Source organism: Phalacrocorax aristotelis, chromosome 10 (genome assembly GCF_949628215.1).
Source record: "Phalacrocorax aristotelis chromosome 10, bGulAri2.1, whole genome shotgun sequence".
NCBI classification, from domain to species: Eukaryota; Metazoa; Chordata; class Aves; order Suliformes; family Phalacrocoracidae; genus Phalacrocorax; species Phalacrocorax aristotelis.
The window spans coordinates 20,367,456-20,383,828 of record NC_134285.1 but is presented as its reverse complement, the minus strand read 5'-3'; the positions used below and the strand labels follow the sequence as shown (position 1 = coordinate 20,383,828).

Here is a 16,373-nt window from a genome sequence, read left to right as displayed (position 1 = left end):
TTGAAAAGTTTCATGATTTTGAATCTCATTTAAATTTGTTAAGATGCATACTATATTAAATGTAAAGCCCAGAAATAAGTAAAACATTTCAAATGAAAAAGCAGTACATTGTGGTTTTGTGGGAGCACAGAAATGTTGCTTATCGCATTTCTCCCTCCTTTCATTTCTGTTGAAGGAGAACACTAAAATAAAAACAAATATGTACACACAAATCATGACGAAACAACACTGTTCAGGGAAAAATATTCCTTCAGAAGAATCCTTAATACCTTCAATCATAAACGTCTCCCTTCTAATGCTCACCCCCATCTGTTTTTTTATTTTTTATTATGGAGACAATGGTGTGTGGAAATCAGGGTCTGCACAGAGACAAAATGTAGACGTGTCTGTTAGGCTGTGTAAGGTCACTTCCCATAGACCACCTCTCGCAGGTCATCAACCAGATTGTCATTGTTATTACATTTCCATGAGCCCCCAGGTGGCAACAATCCGGTCTCTCAGCAGGGTCCGCTGGGTCACAAACCCGGCAGATATGAACGCTCATACCTTACAACAGATGTGCTCTTTGGACAAGTAATGTGGGTGGGAAATTTTTCTGTTTCAGAAATCATGGAGGGGTGGAGCTCTGACTCAGTGTAATAAAACACCCGTTCAGCAACTTCTGACACTCTTCAAGGCTGTAAATTTGTTTCAGGAGGCACTGGCAGCTGTGGAGCCTAATAGTCAGGTGCTATTTGCAGCACCTGCTTTTAATGCGGCAACGATCTTGATGGCATCAACCCCTGCTTTCCCTCAGGTAAGTGGAAAACAGAACAAAGCTGGCAGGAGTCTCTGAGTATTCGATTCAGATTGGCCCCCAGACTATAAACAGGTCAAGTCCACTGTCACCTGTAGGGCATATATCTCCAAGAAAACAAGATTGTCCTTCCCTGGCTATTTGCAGCTATGAGGATCTGGAGTCGGTATCTTCCCATATAGCACAGAAACAGCTGCCATTTTCCACCACAAACAATGAGGAGGTGTGAATTGCCAATTCCATGTTGCAATTCCACGCTGGGGAGTTGAAATAAGTAGAAAAATTGGTCTTTATTATCTTTTACATGTTTTGTTCTCTCTTCCTCAACAGCATTCAAGCAGCAAATCAAGCCTCTTGGAAAATGAAGAAAGGAAAGGGATGAGGCACTATGCAGCCCTGAGCAATGTTGATGCCAAGGTACCAACTTCAGCAAAGTAAAAATAGGTGGGACTAAACCAATGTTTTTTTGAGAAGGGTGGGATTTTTTTTTTTTTTTTGCCAAATCTGGTTATTAAAGATTCACGTTCTTATTTAGATATAGAAACATTTTGTGAAAGCAAATTATTTTAGGTGAAACATCTGCCTTCCACTGGGGTGTTTTTTTTTTTATTCCATTCCTTTATCTATTTACACAAAGTGTGTTATTTTAATGGTTTTATTCCTTAGAGAAATTCCTTAGGGAAAATGTTCTCAGTGTACTGTTAAAATGGGACTGGCTCTGGCTGTCTTTTAATACTATCTATCTCTATGACTTTAATGAAGTTTTAGCCCAGCATGAATGGAGAACATTGCCAGCGTTAGAAAGTGAGAGCACGGTTGTTGGCAGCCCTTTGGGTTTTGGTCATTACTGCCAGTTTCCAGAACAAATACCTGCTTTGATCACCGTGCAACTCATCACAACAAAAAGAAGCAGTCTAGGAACCTGTGCAAGGGCTGTGACAGAGATATATTTGCACCAAACACGTACCAGCTGCATCAGCAGTGATTTTTGTCTCTGCTCTCAGCTTGCAGCTGACTACACTTTGTGCCAAGCTGCCTCAAGATAAAACTGGGGTCTCCAAACAAAAAGCTAACTTCCTTCTGATGATACCTTAAATGGCATGTGATTCCAGTGCCTATAGCTCATAGGAAACCTACATGTTTAATTTCTTGTTTGTGCAACCTGACATCCAAATCAATAGAAAACTACAAACATCATTTTGCTTATGTATGTCACAACCTTATCAAAGCGATCTCTTGTTAGTAGCACTCTGGCAGATCCTACAGATGGAAATTAGTGAACAAAAAGGGTGGTAAACTCTCAGTGGGTGTGAAATTTGGTGTAAATGGTAAAGTAGCATAACCAAAACTGATGTGGCATTTAGGTGTTCATAGTTTGTTCTTTGTGTGAGTGCTAAAGCTTAGCAAGGAAATGTACTAAAGCAGGAGAAGCAACTATCGAGGAGCGCAGTGACCCAATCTCCATAGCGTTTATCTAATTATTTACTGTATTTTTACTGAAGTTGTGTTTCGGTTAAGAATATTCATGGCTAAAAGCATCCAACCCTTCTTTACCACTAAGCTAGGTACATGTATATAAAGATTGTTAGAATTCAGCACGTTTTTGAATGTATATAAAGTAATATAAAGAAAATCCTGTGTCCATAAACCCCTGTGTATAGGGGCTATGGGACCCTTTCCACAACTTTAATTTGTTGTTCTTGTCATATTTTCTCCTTATCAAATAAACTTCCAAAAGTTCTGTGTGCTATCCACAGGTGTTTAACAACCAGCACGTTCTCAGACACTTTATTTGTCTCCTGGCTTTTGAACACGTCTTCTCTCCTCTGTAATAAAGCTTGGCATAAAACTGGCATTAAAGGCACAGACTTGTGCAAGCTGGCCCATTTCTGCCTCTCGCTAGCATCGGGTTCCCTCAACAGGAGGGTAATCATTAGCAGAGAGGTGTTATAAAGGATAAACATGCTTATAGCAGACCTTGAGTCCCAGAACAAGTAAACAGGTGCAAAGAATTCCTTAGTGCTAATGCTCAAATATTTGCCCGAGTACTTGCTTCAGTTTGAGAGGACTTTGTGTAGTTAGTGATAAACTGAGTAGTTACAGGATTGGGTTTAGAAAAACATGTCCAGGGGCTGTGCATGGAACCTAGCTGTGTTGTCTGCTACAGTACAAAGCCAATATGCCTCCCTGCTAATTTTTCAGGAAAATATAACAACCTTGTGAAACCTCCTTCATATTTTAAAATGGGTGGGAGCATCAAGAGAGCATCTTTTTAGGTGTTTCAGGGAGTCTCGAGCTGACAGTCTGCCTTCTAGCATGTTACTCCTGAATACAGGAAAGATGAAACATACTAAAGGAAAATAATAAATAGTTGGGAGTAAGGTAGCCCATAATTACACTAAATCTAGAATATTTATCACTGAATATTATTTGTTAGTGCATTGTCTTATGCAGAATAATCTGCTATTTCCAAAAATGAAAAAAAAAAAGTTGGTGTTTTCCTTGGCAAAACATCAGCTTAAAAAAATAGTTGTTGTCTCATCATCTGCGAAGGCACTGAAAACTTGTATACAGTAATGCAAAGAGCAAGAAACTAGGAAGCATAATACTACTAATATTGAGCTGAGATTAACATAGTGCTGGGAGGCTCACCAAAGTATTCTGCTGGACACAAAATCGGAAACCAGAGAAGAGCTAGGAGAATTTTAATCAGGTCTTTATTTATGTAAGGGATGCACATAAAGTGAGGCACATACCTTAACAGTTTGCTGCAAAACTAGGAAAAGCCATGGCATTACCAAGGGCCCTGTCACCCTTCCCTCTTAGAAAGAAAACTATCTGTGATGGAAGGTTACCTTTTGCAGGGGTAACAATGAGCAGGAAGGCTGCTCAGCCTGACCATCACTCTCTCATTGCAGGGATAAGTTCAGAGGTTCAGGGTACACAGATTTATCTTTATGAGATGGGACTGCAAGAGGATGTGCTCATCTGTGTACTGTGGATTCTCAAATTTTGGTAATACTTTCTTTATTCTATATATCAGGAATTGCTCCTGCCTTAATATGGAATGCAAACTTTGTGCTGAAAATGGCTGTTTATGATAATTAGTCACTCATGGATAATTGATTATATTACCCAATCCCCGAACTAACCATTTTTCTAATATAACACAAATTAAAATCATCAGCATCAACACACTTGTTTTTTATTTTATTAGCATTTTTAATGTATTATGGCAATGAAACGATGACTAGAGGGAAAGGATGATTGGTTGCATGACTTCCACTGATGGCACCAGGGATCTGAGCTTCAGTTATAAGAGGATATTATTTTGCTCTGAATTTTCTGGAGTAGTTTTCGTGTCTAGCATTTGGCCATCAGAAAAGTACTACATGAAGTAATTTTTCATTAACTGCCACCTCTAAAGAGCATAAGTCTCATTCTCATTTGTTTCAGAGGTTTGCTTTACAGTTAACAGTTCAGAGTTCTCTTCCAAGGTGTTGGTGTCTCAGATGATGATGATGATGTTCACTGAATATTGTTCCTCCTTTGATACCCTAAGGAGGGGATGAAAATGTTTTCTAGAACAGATTGGTTTTCCCCTGAAGGACTTTGATTTGGATGATACGGCAATCTAAGTGTTGTACTGAGAGAACACAAGAGGGGTTCAGGGTACAGTCTGCTTCTGAGTGCTGTGCAAACCTTTTTGTAACTGGTAAAACTGTTGAGAATATGGAGATAAAACTAGCAATTTCATTATTCCTTCAAATTTAAAGTAATCATTGTTCTTGGAGGCAGGCTGGTACCAGAAAAGATTTTGCTGACGGGCCATGCTGATCCAGTGAAGGCTCAGGCTGGGGTAAGCTCAGCCATAACCTGCCTGGCTGCCTGTTCTCTGCCACCAAACACACTTACTGAATGCATCTCTCAGGCTTATATCACTAGCTGTTTCCTCTGTTGTTAATTCCTTGAGTCTTTTTTCCATTCTCTCTCTTGTGGTCTTGGTTCCATGGCTGAATGCTGGCTGTGCTTTGGCTGATATAGCCTGTATCTTGCTGTCTCACAGGTCTCAGGTTTCCCTGGCAATAGGGTGACATTTTTCTCCTGGTACACAGAGTTTCCATGCACAGATCATTGGCTTTTCTCTTAGCACTTATTCAGAACTCTCCTCCTGGAGGTGTCAAATAATTCTTGGTTCTCATTCAATCAAATTTCTAATCTGTACCTTATGGCTCATTGGGTACTCTGCCCTATTGTTCCCTTGGCAAGCTCTTCAAATTTAAAGAAACTCCTGCCCTTCGCACCCAGCCATCTTCCGGTGACGCCAAATATCCCCATCCACTTTCTCATCATGATTCCACATGAAATTAGGTACTTGAACCCTTGCATAATCTTCGACGCTATCTAATCTCTGTAATGTCTTACTGTTCTTCATGGAAACACTGAGTATGTTCTATTGTTTGGGTTTGGGGTTTTTTTCCTTCCTAATATAGCCCTTCCATACTCTAGGTCTCTTATCAGTTTGTCTTCATTTGCATGCAAAGCATGAGGTTCTTGTGATGCACTCTTCACATAGCCTCTAGTTCCCTGCAACGGCACCCAGGAACAAGCGCACAACCTACGTCTTCGCAGAAGCCACGTTTGTTTCTGCTTCTGTCATTCTACTTCGTAAAAAGTCATGGTGGTTCATACACGCCTCTGATAATCTTTAAAAACCTGTATTCCAAAACACTGGCTGAAGGACTGGTGCCATTAAAGAAGGCTAAGAGAGAGCACTGACGCTGAATGCCATTCCTTTAACTCTTGCATTTATTTCTCCTGAAATCTGTCTGCTGAAGTTTTTATATATTTCTCTGAGTACTGTTTTTGAGAAAGGTATAGAAACAAAGGGACAAACCCAAAGAGCGTTTGTTCTTTAAGAAAAAAACATGTTGAGCAAGAAGACACTGAGTTATTCTTTGCTGATGAAAAAGGAGTGGTCTAACAATAATGGTTGAAACAACAGCGTGGAGCTGGCTCAGCCCAGAGCCTGATAATGCTGAGATCTTACCTCCCCTGTTCAGAACAAATAGCCCTATAAAATACCGTGTGCCCTACATACGACTTTAAGCAACAGTGATTAATTTCCTATTTAGTTTTGGAATACATCCACCCAGAAGCCAAGACCTTCTACTCCCTGCAGCCTGGTAAAGAGAATGCATTCGTTCAGCACCTAATAGCCCTCATCTTGTTTTGGGCGTGCTGCTTCTCTACCTGACAGCAAAAAGTATTAGCATTTTTAACTAGTCCGCTTATTGAAAACATTCTGATAATACGATTCCTTGTTATAAGCTTGAGCTTATGGGCAAAGCTTCGTGGTTATTTTAGGCACTGCTTAATTTTTATTTAATATGCCTTTTAAATTACCTAGCATTTTCTCAAAAAAATCATTCTTGCTGTTTAATTGGATAACTTCATAGCTTTCATGAAGCTTTATATCTATCATAGAATTACTCCAATTTTTTTCAAATTCTTTTCGTAACCTTCATGTCTTTCATCCTCATAGAGAGGGAGATGGTTTGGGAGGTTAAGCTAAATTTTGTCATGATGAATTCCCCATGGTCCAAAGCTTTACACGCTGCAGCTGATGTACTGCCTTGTCTCACTGCTTTCTTATACTTTGACCTTTTTAGCAGTCTTTGACTTCTGTCACAGTAGCTGCAGCTGTAAATGTGCTTTCTCTTATTTCACTCGAGTTTCTCCCTGTTATTTTAATTGAAGTTTCTCAGAAAATAGATAACATCTCCTAATTATTTCATCATCTTTCACCAGCACTCCTCCATTTTCACTTTAAAATAATCTTTTCAAACTTTTGGTCATTAGCTTTCACAGCTTCTTACTTTGCCTGCCTTTTGTTGTTGTTTTTGAGGTTACTTTAGTAAGAATTACTGATCTATTTACCTTCTGCCATTATCTCAACTCCTCCTTGAGCTCTTCTTGAATATCAGTGACCACCATCAGACCTCCACATCACTGAAGTGGCCACATATTGCTTGACCCTGATATGTACTGTTCTTTCAGTATTATTTGGCTGAACATCTTTCCGCAAATTTACAAGTGTCGTCACGATTAGTCTGGTCATTTTACAACTTCCACAGACCTTTGCTATTAGAACAGCAAACTCACACTTCCCTATTCCCAGATCTACATAATTTTAATATTACGACATTCTGGTTTTATTAAAAACCTGAAAAGAAAGCATTATTATTCCATAACCTGACTCTCTCAAGGTCTCATGCTATACTGTTTATATCTTCCCCTCTTACTGGAGGTAGCCAATTCAGAATCTGCTAACAGTATCTTTGTATGCAGTCAGCCCTCGGGATTTGACAGACTTTGAAAGAGTATTTTCTCTCCTACACAGACCCTCGTCCTCTGGAATTCACTGAAGTCTTACTGTGTTACTCCCAATATCTAGAGACCTGTTCCTATTAAAATCATACACCAGCCTGGGAATGTATTACTCAATATAGTTGGAAATTTCTGAAATTCCCCCTTCTGCTTCTGTTCTTAAACTATGATACAGATAGCCGCCCTCAGTGCTGATTCATCCTTTTCAGTGTCCTGTGTACAGCCACGGTGCAACTCTCTTTTCTTTCTATGAACGTCAGCTATTTTGACAAATTTTCCACAACTGTTCCCACAGTCAGGGAATCCAGGCAGTAAGTTTTGTCCATTTTCAGCATCTTTCTGCCGATACTCTAGCTGCTTTTGCTGCTGCTGCTGGACATGTTCTCCGAAGGTATAAAATCCCTAAAGCACATGTGATTGGTACATCTTTTACAGACCCAGTTGGTCAGGCCTGGCATCTTCAACAAGGAATTGGAGATAGCCTTCTTTGAGACGGATTGTAGTCAAAGCCACGTACTTTGTTTCACTACTCCATGTCTATCAATCAGATAACCACATTTGGTAAGGAAAGCTTCTCTTCTCACAAAGCAAGCTAGGAATGTTTGTCCAAAGCTGTGTATTGCAGTGGTGGTCTGAGACATTCCCTAAGGTGCTAATACTAATCCTTAGACACCTCTCCACCATGAAAATGATTATTTTAAAAACAAATGAGAAAACCCAAGATGATCCCTCTTTTTTTTTTTTTTTTCGTCCCCCCCAACGAAAATTGGAGCATTTCTGATTCATGATTCATTGAATTTTGTGTTGTCATATTGGATGCTGACGACCACAGGTATGATTTAATGCAGCTGCCTGGCTGAACTTTCTCAGCTTCCCTCCTGTCTCCACTTCCCTATTCATCCTCTCCTGCCACACTTTCTCTTTGTATGCGTAGGTGACTGCAGATTTTAGGGGTTGATGAAGTTTGTGGAGAAAGTACATTTTGTTGCCTATTGTATTTTTGCTGTGATGTCAACTGGAAGAGCTGGCTTCAGCAGAACCTGGGCTCCTTTCAGTGTTTGGTTGTCATTACAATAAGTACATGTATCCCAAACTTTAAAGCACATCTCCTTTGGTTTTGTTTTTTTTTCAGCAGGAAGAAATGTCACCTTACTCCCTGCTCACTGTAAGAATCGTAAGGTTGAGAAATGCTCATCAGGCAGATTTTTGTAAGTACCAGATTTTCTTACTGCCATTATACAATTCTAAAATTACTGGATCAGCTCCTGCTTGTGCTAGCCACTGCACAAATGCAAAACAGAAATCGGCTGAGAAATCACAATCAAAGCCGCTTTCTGCCACAGAATATCTATTTACAATTTCAGAGCTTTTTTTGTTGTTTGGGTTTGGGTGGTTTTTTTTTTTTTTAAGAATTCAGCAACATGTCAATGTCAGGTAGGGTATTGACTAAATCTTTAAGACTTTCATCAGCCAGCAAAGCACACACAAGCTGGCTATTTCAGAAGTGTGAAAATATCCTAACACCAGTTTTAATACCTAGGTGTTTATATCACATGTCTATAACAAATACATAGAATACAGGGCTGAAATCTTTACATATAAGATGCTCTTAATTCTTTGCTCTAAAGAGCCCTGCCACATCTCGGAAGTTCAGTGAGGTCTATAAAGTGCATGTCCTGAGCAGCCATGTTGTTATGGATGTTTCTGACTCTTGCCCCCCTACTGAAAGATGTATAACAGAAATCTTTTGGGGACTGTAGTACGTGCCGTGTTACAGCTTACGTGCAAAGTGTTCTGAAAACATGTGGTGTTTGGCCAGCCCTTACCTGGTCCTCCACTTCCACAGAGGTTTTTCTCTGGAGAATTTTCTCCTGCCATTCCTACATGTGCCTCATGAACTTGGCAGGTCAGTAATAACTAGTTTTGCGTATCCCTTTACCATACTGTTTTTCCTCCTTTTAATACACATTTTCGTTCATTTTGGGGAGATTGTACTGAAGTTCACTAACACCACAGCCTCTCTACTGCCCAACATTTCACATAACATTACCTCACTCCTCTGTCTTCCTGCTTTTTAATATTTTTAGTGCAGCTAGGGGATCCCTCAAAACGAAAAGTCATTTACAACTGCTGTTTGCACAGACCAAGAGTCAATTCTTTAGCTATGGTACTCCAAAATATGGTGGCTTTGGTGCAGTTACCAAAGGTGTCAGAGGAAATGCTGTACGTTGCATACCAAGGAGACTCAGGTTGTCTTGATACACTCCCTGAAGTTAGAAACTCCAACAAATAACTATGACAGGCATGACTTTTCCAAAGAAATAAGATGAGGCAGGCAATGCTGTCAGTAAACTAGCAGCTCTGCTCCAGATTATTTTGGCCTGGACACCCTAACAGGTTTTGCTTCAGAAGACTACTTCGGACTAGGAGACAGGCAGCTTTAAAGTTCCATCTCTCCATGAGGCAGTAAGTCATCAGACAGGCTTTGAGGAAGGCTAAGGATATGGCTGGATACCTTCTTGTTCTCTCTTTTCACCCCGGATGCTACCATTTTTTTCTATCTTCACCTTCTGGGACAATATTTTACAAAGAAAATGTCTTACCAGCTCTTTGTGTTCCACTCACTTTGGTGTTTCAAGAACGTGGATGTCACCATTGTAAATTTTCCAGCCAAATTGGAGAGAAGCGTTCAGTTCACATGTTCTGCAATCCTGGGTTGCAGAGAATAGAAGAAATATCATAGTATAGCAAAGAAGGTCAAATTGATTTCTATTTGTTTTCACAGCTATGAAACACTACACATACATGCAAGACCTCACCTTCTTTCCTTTGAAGTGTTGACTTAATTTCTTTCAGTATCACCTTTGATCTGCAATGGAAATTTAATGACAAGATAAGAACCATGACTCACCAGCTTATGCAAAGGGATTGCACAAAGTGAAATGATGCTGCATTCTCACAAAATAATGTTTCTGTTACAACCTTGTCCTCCATCCTGAGGACAGAGGGATTTCAGAAGTCTTGAATAATGAGATGCAGAGATTTAGGAAATTCCCGTTATCACCAAAAGGTACATCTCTGGAGTAGGGACCAAGATGTGTGGGCTCAGTTTTTAGCTCTGCCAACAGACTTGTATAAGTTTAGGGAAGTCATCCAAACACTCTGTGCCTCTGTTGCCCTATCTATAAACCAGATTACAGAATATCTTCTCCCACATATTTTTCTCTCTCATCTATTTAGATGATGTGGTCATTCTGAAAGGGGTTATCTCTAGCTATGTGTTGTGGGATCCTAATCTAAGATGCGAGGTAAGACCTAGAAACAGTGAGAAGTATCTTCAGATTCTTTTGTTAATTATGGTAAGCAAGATTTGGGGACCCACAGGTGAAGGAAAGGATGTTTTTTCTCTCCTTCCTGCTGATAATTGTCCAGGTACTCTGTGACTTTGGGCCTGTTTCTGAAGGGTGTCGTACCATAATGGAGCACTGTAAAGCAGCATGCCCTTGAACAAGGGAGATAAACAAATATTAAATAGTTCTTTGTTGACTGAGGAGCAACCTGCCTGTGCTCTCAAAGAAGCTGGAATCTCCTGGGAAAAATAGTGTGATACCATGTGGTTTAAATGCTTCAGTACAATGCGAAAAGATATCTTGTAATTTTTAAGTGCTTGATTTTTTTTGCAATGATACTGATGTGCTTTTAGCTTAATATTTAGTTTTTAACATTTGAAAGTATTTGAAGTATCAGAAAACTAAAATAGCTATACATGCTAACATGTGTTGATGAGAATTTGAAAAATATGTTTACCTAGCTTTGTCTCATCAATATTATCTTTTCCCCTGGAAAACAGATTATAGGCAGAAGATTCAGGTGCTATCTGACTGTGAGATATCGGTGAAAGGCTAACAATTTTTGTGATAAGGTATTTCAGATTTTCCTAGATTTCTGTTTTCCAAATATCAAATCCAAGAACAAGCCACTTTTCCAACCAAGTGCATCAGCTTCTGTGACTTTTTCTGCCCACTTGCTGGTTTCCCATCATTCTAAGCATGCACAGTTATCTGCTTACTTGAGCTTCTGTTCACCTCCGCTTGGCTAAAATATGCTCTGTTTCCCTGATTTTAGTCTCAGTTCCCTTTAGGTGCAGTCACACCTTGTCCTTTGGTCATTAGAGTTTTTATATTTTTCCTTGACTTACTTGCCAAATCCTGGCTTCAGAAAACTCCACTTCTTTCTCTATACTTCCAATGACATTCCTCACTATTGTGTGCACCTAACTTGATCCTGGGTGTGTTTTAAACAGGCACCTCAAGATCTGTGGGATATGTATTTTGCAAGCTCAGATGGAGTTCCAGCTTATCCTGAAATCTGATGTTACACCTTTGCCTGTAGTCAACATGTGCTGCTAGAGCTTGGCAGTGATTGCATCTGTTTTCACGCAAAGAAAAAAGCTAAAACAAAAAGAAAGCAACCCTCTACCCCTCAATAGATCAATTAGCCCTTTTAATACACCTACGGTGATTCTATCGCTTTTTTTCGGGCTCCTCTATACTCGGGTAATGTTCAGCCCTGACATTTGCTTCATACTTCATACAACTGGTTTCTGTCTTATCATGCAAATGCTCTTGGATAGACCTGAGCTAATTAGTTTTCACTGTATTCTTAATGACATTGATGCCAATTTGTAATCATGGGTCAGATTCAAACATACATTTCTGGCACTCCCTGATCTCACTGTGGGCACTAGAGAGGCAGGTGCCCAGATAAGATCACTTACACTCATCCTGCTGCCCTGCAGGTGCTGAGTATTAACACCAGGCTCCAAGGGTTAGGCTAGGGAGGTGGTAGGCATGCTAGAAAGGAAGCAATTCCAGTGAAGTTTATGGGATTCTTACCACTGCAAAGCAAGTGCCAGACTATATTCCCCTCCTCAGTCTGAGACTGCAGGCAGCCTTGGATAAAAGAATAACTTTTTTGGTCATTGGTGTGCTTGTTTGCTCCTCCTCAGCTGGAGGCTAGTGCCAGAGGTTTTTACAAAAGCTCATGTTTCCTGACTCTATTAATGGTGTCACTTTTCCTAGAGAATTCCCCACGTGTAGGAGAAATATCTGGCCAGGATGAGGTAGTGGGGGAAACTGTGTATTAGCTCCTTTCATCACTCCTAACACCCCTTCCAGTGACTCTGTTTCCCAAAAGGACAAGAAAGGAGCCAGGCAATGGCAGAGGAGGACCGTGGCGGCACAGGCTCTCCAACACCCTCCAGCTGCTCTCCTTAAACAAACAAGTTATTGGGTGGTCACACAGAGCTGCACCAAGCTCCCAGCCCAGCCCGATTTTGCCATCATTAGTGTTGATGGCAGCCCCTAAACCCCACAGCTAGAGGTGACGCCCTTACCCCACTCTTGCGGACAAACAGACAATCAGTGAGGGGATCTGCCTCATCTGGCAAGAGGGGATTCGCCCTGAGGCAAAGCAGACCTCTCCTCGGTCCTTGGGCAACACTGGTGACACAGACCTGCAGCGATGTGGCCCTCACCACTAGGATTTAGTACAACGTGAAAGAGCCAAACTCTCTCGGACTCTGCTGGATCTTGCATAACCCTGAAGACCTGAGTAAAGGGGTCTCTGCAACAGGCTGCTTTCTGAAACCATGGCAGCCTATGCGGGTACCAGATGATACCACATACAAGAGCTGTCCTTTGCTGCTGGAGAGCATGTTTGGGCTCATTAACACAGCAGGGGTGACAAGGAGGGGTGTCAGCTCTTGCTGGACATACTTAGCCTCGCTGGTGCTGGGTGTTTGCAACACTCTGCCTGGACTGCAGAGGTGAATTTGAGCCGCGTGTCCCAGTAAGAAATTACTTGGAGTGAGTTTCAGGTTGACAGGTGATGTCTTCCTGGACACAGAAACTTCTCTGTTGAATGTTGTCCTGCTAGTTCAAGAGGCTGTGGGTAGGGGGATCCCTGTGATCAGCTCTCAGCTGAGGTAGGACAAGGTAAAATCTTGGCAGGGTTGAAATGTGACTGAAATTATCAGGTATATTTTCTAACTATAGAAATCAGGTGCACGTGGAAGGAAACCTAAGCTGGGAGGTCAGAACAATCACACCACTCCCTTTACCCTTCCTTTTTTCTTTGCATCTTCCTTTCGGTTTTCATCTTTGGATGAAGAGAGGTTTTGCATAGTCATAAAAAAGGAGCTCAGGGCCTTTATTCTCTCTTAGCTTATGAAATTATTTCATGGAAGCTCTTCTTTTATCCATTCAGAAGATATGAGTCAGCTCTGGGATGACACACCTGGAGTATTTGCAAATCAGAGTGGTTCTCCAAAGACATCAGGGGTTATTTTTGCTACAGAAAATAAATGAAAAAAATTAGGGAGAATACACTAGTGCAGGTGATACTCACGATTCTGTTCCAAGAATGCAAGTGGTGCTGTTGGTGCAGGAGGCAGAGGTGGCCCAGGGTGTGAAAGCTTTGCTCTGTGGCTGCAGCAGGTACTGCACCTGCTGAGCCTGTGCTCCAGGAAGCAAATCCTACTTTGCCACTCAACTTAAATGGCAGGGCAGGGTGGAGGGCTCATCCACACAGGAGACTGTCCGTTCCTTGTAAAGGACATCACTGATTAAGCATGGTACCTCTATGAGCCTTTATTATTTCCACAAGCAAGTTACAGAGAGTAATATTACACTTGCAGATGTCTGTTGCATCTGTATAATTTAGAGGACTGAGTTCAGTTCAAATCAGTTCTCAGACAGACAGCAGTTGGAGGTAACTTCTTAATATTTGCATCATACTATGCTGGTGAGGGAACATGTCCCCGGAGCCCATGTCCAACGATTCAGAAATGGGAGCAGCTCTCTTCTTCCTTTTAGGTGAACTCTAGTAAACTCAGATTCAAGGGGAACCTGTCTGTGCAGGTGGAGAGGAAATTGCTAGAAGAAAATTATTTCTTCTTTTGGCATTATGAAATGCAGTAACAGGACAAATGGGATTTTATGGTTTACGTTCATTGTTGTTATGAGACTAGTTTTTCTTATATGTTTTGGTTTTCACTTTCTTCTTACTAGTGATGGAAAGGAATGATTTTTAGCACATGATGGTTCATTTCAGGAACGTGTCCCAGTACTGTACTCTCACACAGCAGCAAACAGCGGGCTTCCAGTTCAGTCCTGAATTTTTAGCCCACCTTTAGCATGAAGATAGAGATGAGAAATAGTCCCACCAACAGACGAATGCAATGGAATCAGAAGTGGTTAAAAACTGGGAAAGGACAGCAGGGTCAATTAGTGCTGAATTCCAAAGAGACTGAGTTCAGCTGTCCCAGCGTCCACATGGGGTGACTTTGTGTCATCAGGGAATGAAGCTGCAACATGTGAGCTGAGGTGAGGGCCTGGCATGGCATGGAATTGCTAACGGTGCCCACCAATTGCATTACAATTAGATCATGAAGAAAAGGCAAATATAATTTTTTTATACTGCCTCCCAGGTAGCAACAAATAAATTGGTAGACTTTCAGTAGCTCTCTTGTACAGTTTATTCAGGGATAAGTGGGAGCAAAAAAAGCTGGTTAGTCATTTCAAGTGCTCCCTTGTAATCAGGGTATCATAGTCTTCACACCATTCAGCAGACATCCAACTATCCTGTTACTTTTATTTGTCCCGCTGTGTGCCTCACAGCTTAGCCTGGCTTCGAGGGAACTGCCACTTCTACAGAAATGCATAAGCTCAGTTAGAGTCACAACATGGGGAATAGCTGATACTGTCTGTACAATTCAAGGAAAATATAGAAAATCACAGGAGTTTCGTGGGAAACAATAACCTCTCCCCATCAGTAGGGACTGTAGATGAATTGTGGCAAAAACACATATGGCATAGTTCCCTTTTTCTCCACAGACAGAGGATGTGCTTTGTCCTAGCTTTGTCCTTGTCTCAACCTCATCTTCAAGGTCAAATTTGCGCTCAGTAGTTACTAACAATTATATGAAATTTGTCTGTGACCAACTGGCCTTGATATTGCAGAGTCACACAGAGTGGCTGAGGTGTGAAGGCACCTCTGGAGGTTGCCTGGTCCAGCCCCCTGCTCAAAGCAGGGTCAGCTACAGCAGGTTGCTCAGAGCCACGTCCAGTGGGTTTTATACATCTTTGAGGATAAAGACTTCACAGCCTCTCTGGGCAACCTGTGCCAGTGTTTGGCCACCCTCATGGTAAAAAAAAGTTTTTTCTTATGTTTAAATGGGGTTTCCTGTATTTTGCTTTTTGGTCATGGCCTCTTACCTTTTGCTGGGCAGCACTGATAAAAGCCTGACTCTGACTTATTTATCTCCCCCTTCCTCCCTCTTCCCCCATACCTTATCAGGTATTTACATACACTGGTAAGATACCCCTGAGCCTTCTCTGGTCCAGGCTGAAGAGTCCCAGCTTTCTTAGCCTCTCCCAATATGGCAGAATCTCCAATCCCTCCATCTTCTTTGTGGACTTTTGCTAGACTCACTCCAGTACACCCTTACCTCTTTTGTACTGGAGAACCCAGAAATGTGGCCTTGCCAGTGCTGAGTAGAGAGGAAGGATCACCTTCCACCTGCTGGCAACACTTCTAATGCAGCCCAGGAGGCTGTTGGCCTTGTTTGCCACAAGGGCACGTTGCTGGCTTGTGTTCAACCTGGTGTCCGCTGACATGCACAGGTCCTCCTCTGCAGAGCTGCTTTGCAGCCAGTCAGTCCCCAGCCTGCACTGGTGCATGGGGTGATTCCTTCCCACGGGTAGGACTTTACATTTCCTTTGCTGAACTTCATGAAGCTCACGTTGGGCCGGTTCTCCAGCCTGTCCAGGTCCCTCTGAAAGGCAGCAGAGCCAGAGCTCCTCCCAGTTTTGTACCACCTGCAAACTTACTGAAGGTGCACCCTGTCCTATCACATTGTTAATAGAGATGTTAAGCAGCATTGGCCCCAGTATCACCCCTGGGGTACAAGACTAGGTCTGGCCTCCAGACGGACTTTGTGCTGCTGATTGCAGTCCTTTGAGCCTGGCAGTTCAGCCAGTTTTTAACCCACCTCATTGTCCATTTATCTAGCCTGTACTTCATCAGTTCGTCAAAGAATTGTCAATAGCTTATTTTAAGTAAATATTTATGAAAGCAACACATATATGGAAAAATAATTTTAGAAAGTAACCTCGTGGAAATGTTT

The 16,373-nt window shown here is 41.6% G+C and overlaps 1 protein-coding gene across 1 annotated transcript in view; it reads left to right on the top strand.

The window, feature by feature from the left end:
* The first annotated feature begins 672 nt into the window (after positions 1–672).
* The window catches only part of LOC142062737 (cytosolic phospholipase A2 epsilon-like), a 37,494-nt gene continuing 21,793 nt past the window's right edge, over positions 673–16,373 (top strand). Inside the window, exons 1-3 of the mRNA XM_075105638.1 lie at positions 673–796; positions 1,127–1,213; positions 8,319–8,394. Coding sequence (XP_074961739.1) covers positions 770–796; positions 1,127–1,213; positions 8,319–8,394 — 190 coding nt within the window. The 5' untranslated portion in view covers positions 673–769. The remainder of the gene's footprint in view (positions 797–1,126; positions 1,214–8,318; positions 8,395–16,373) is intronic.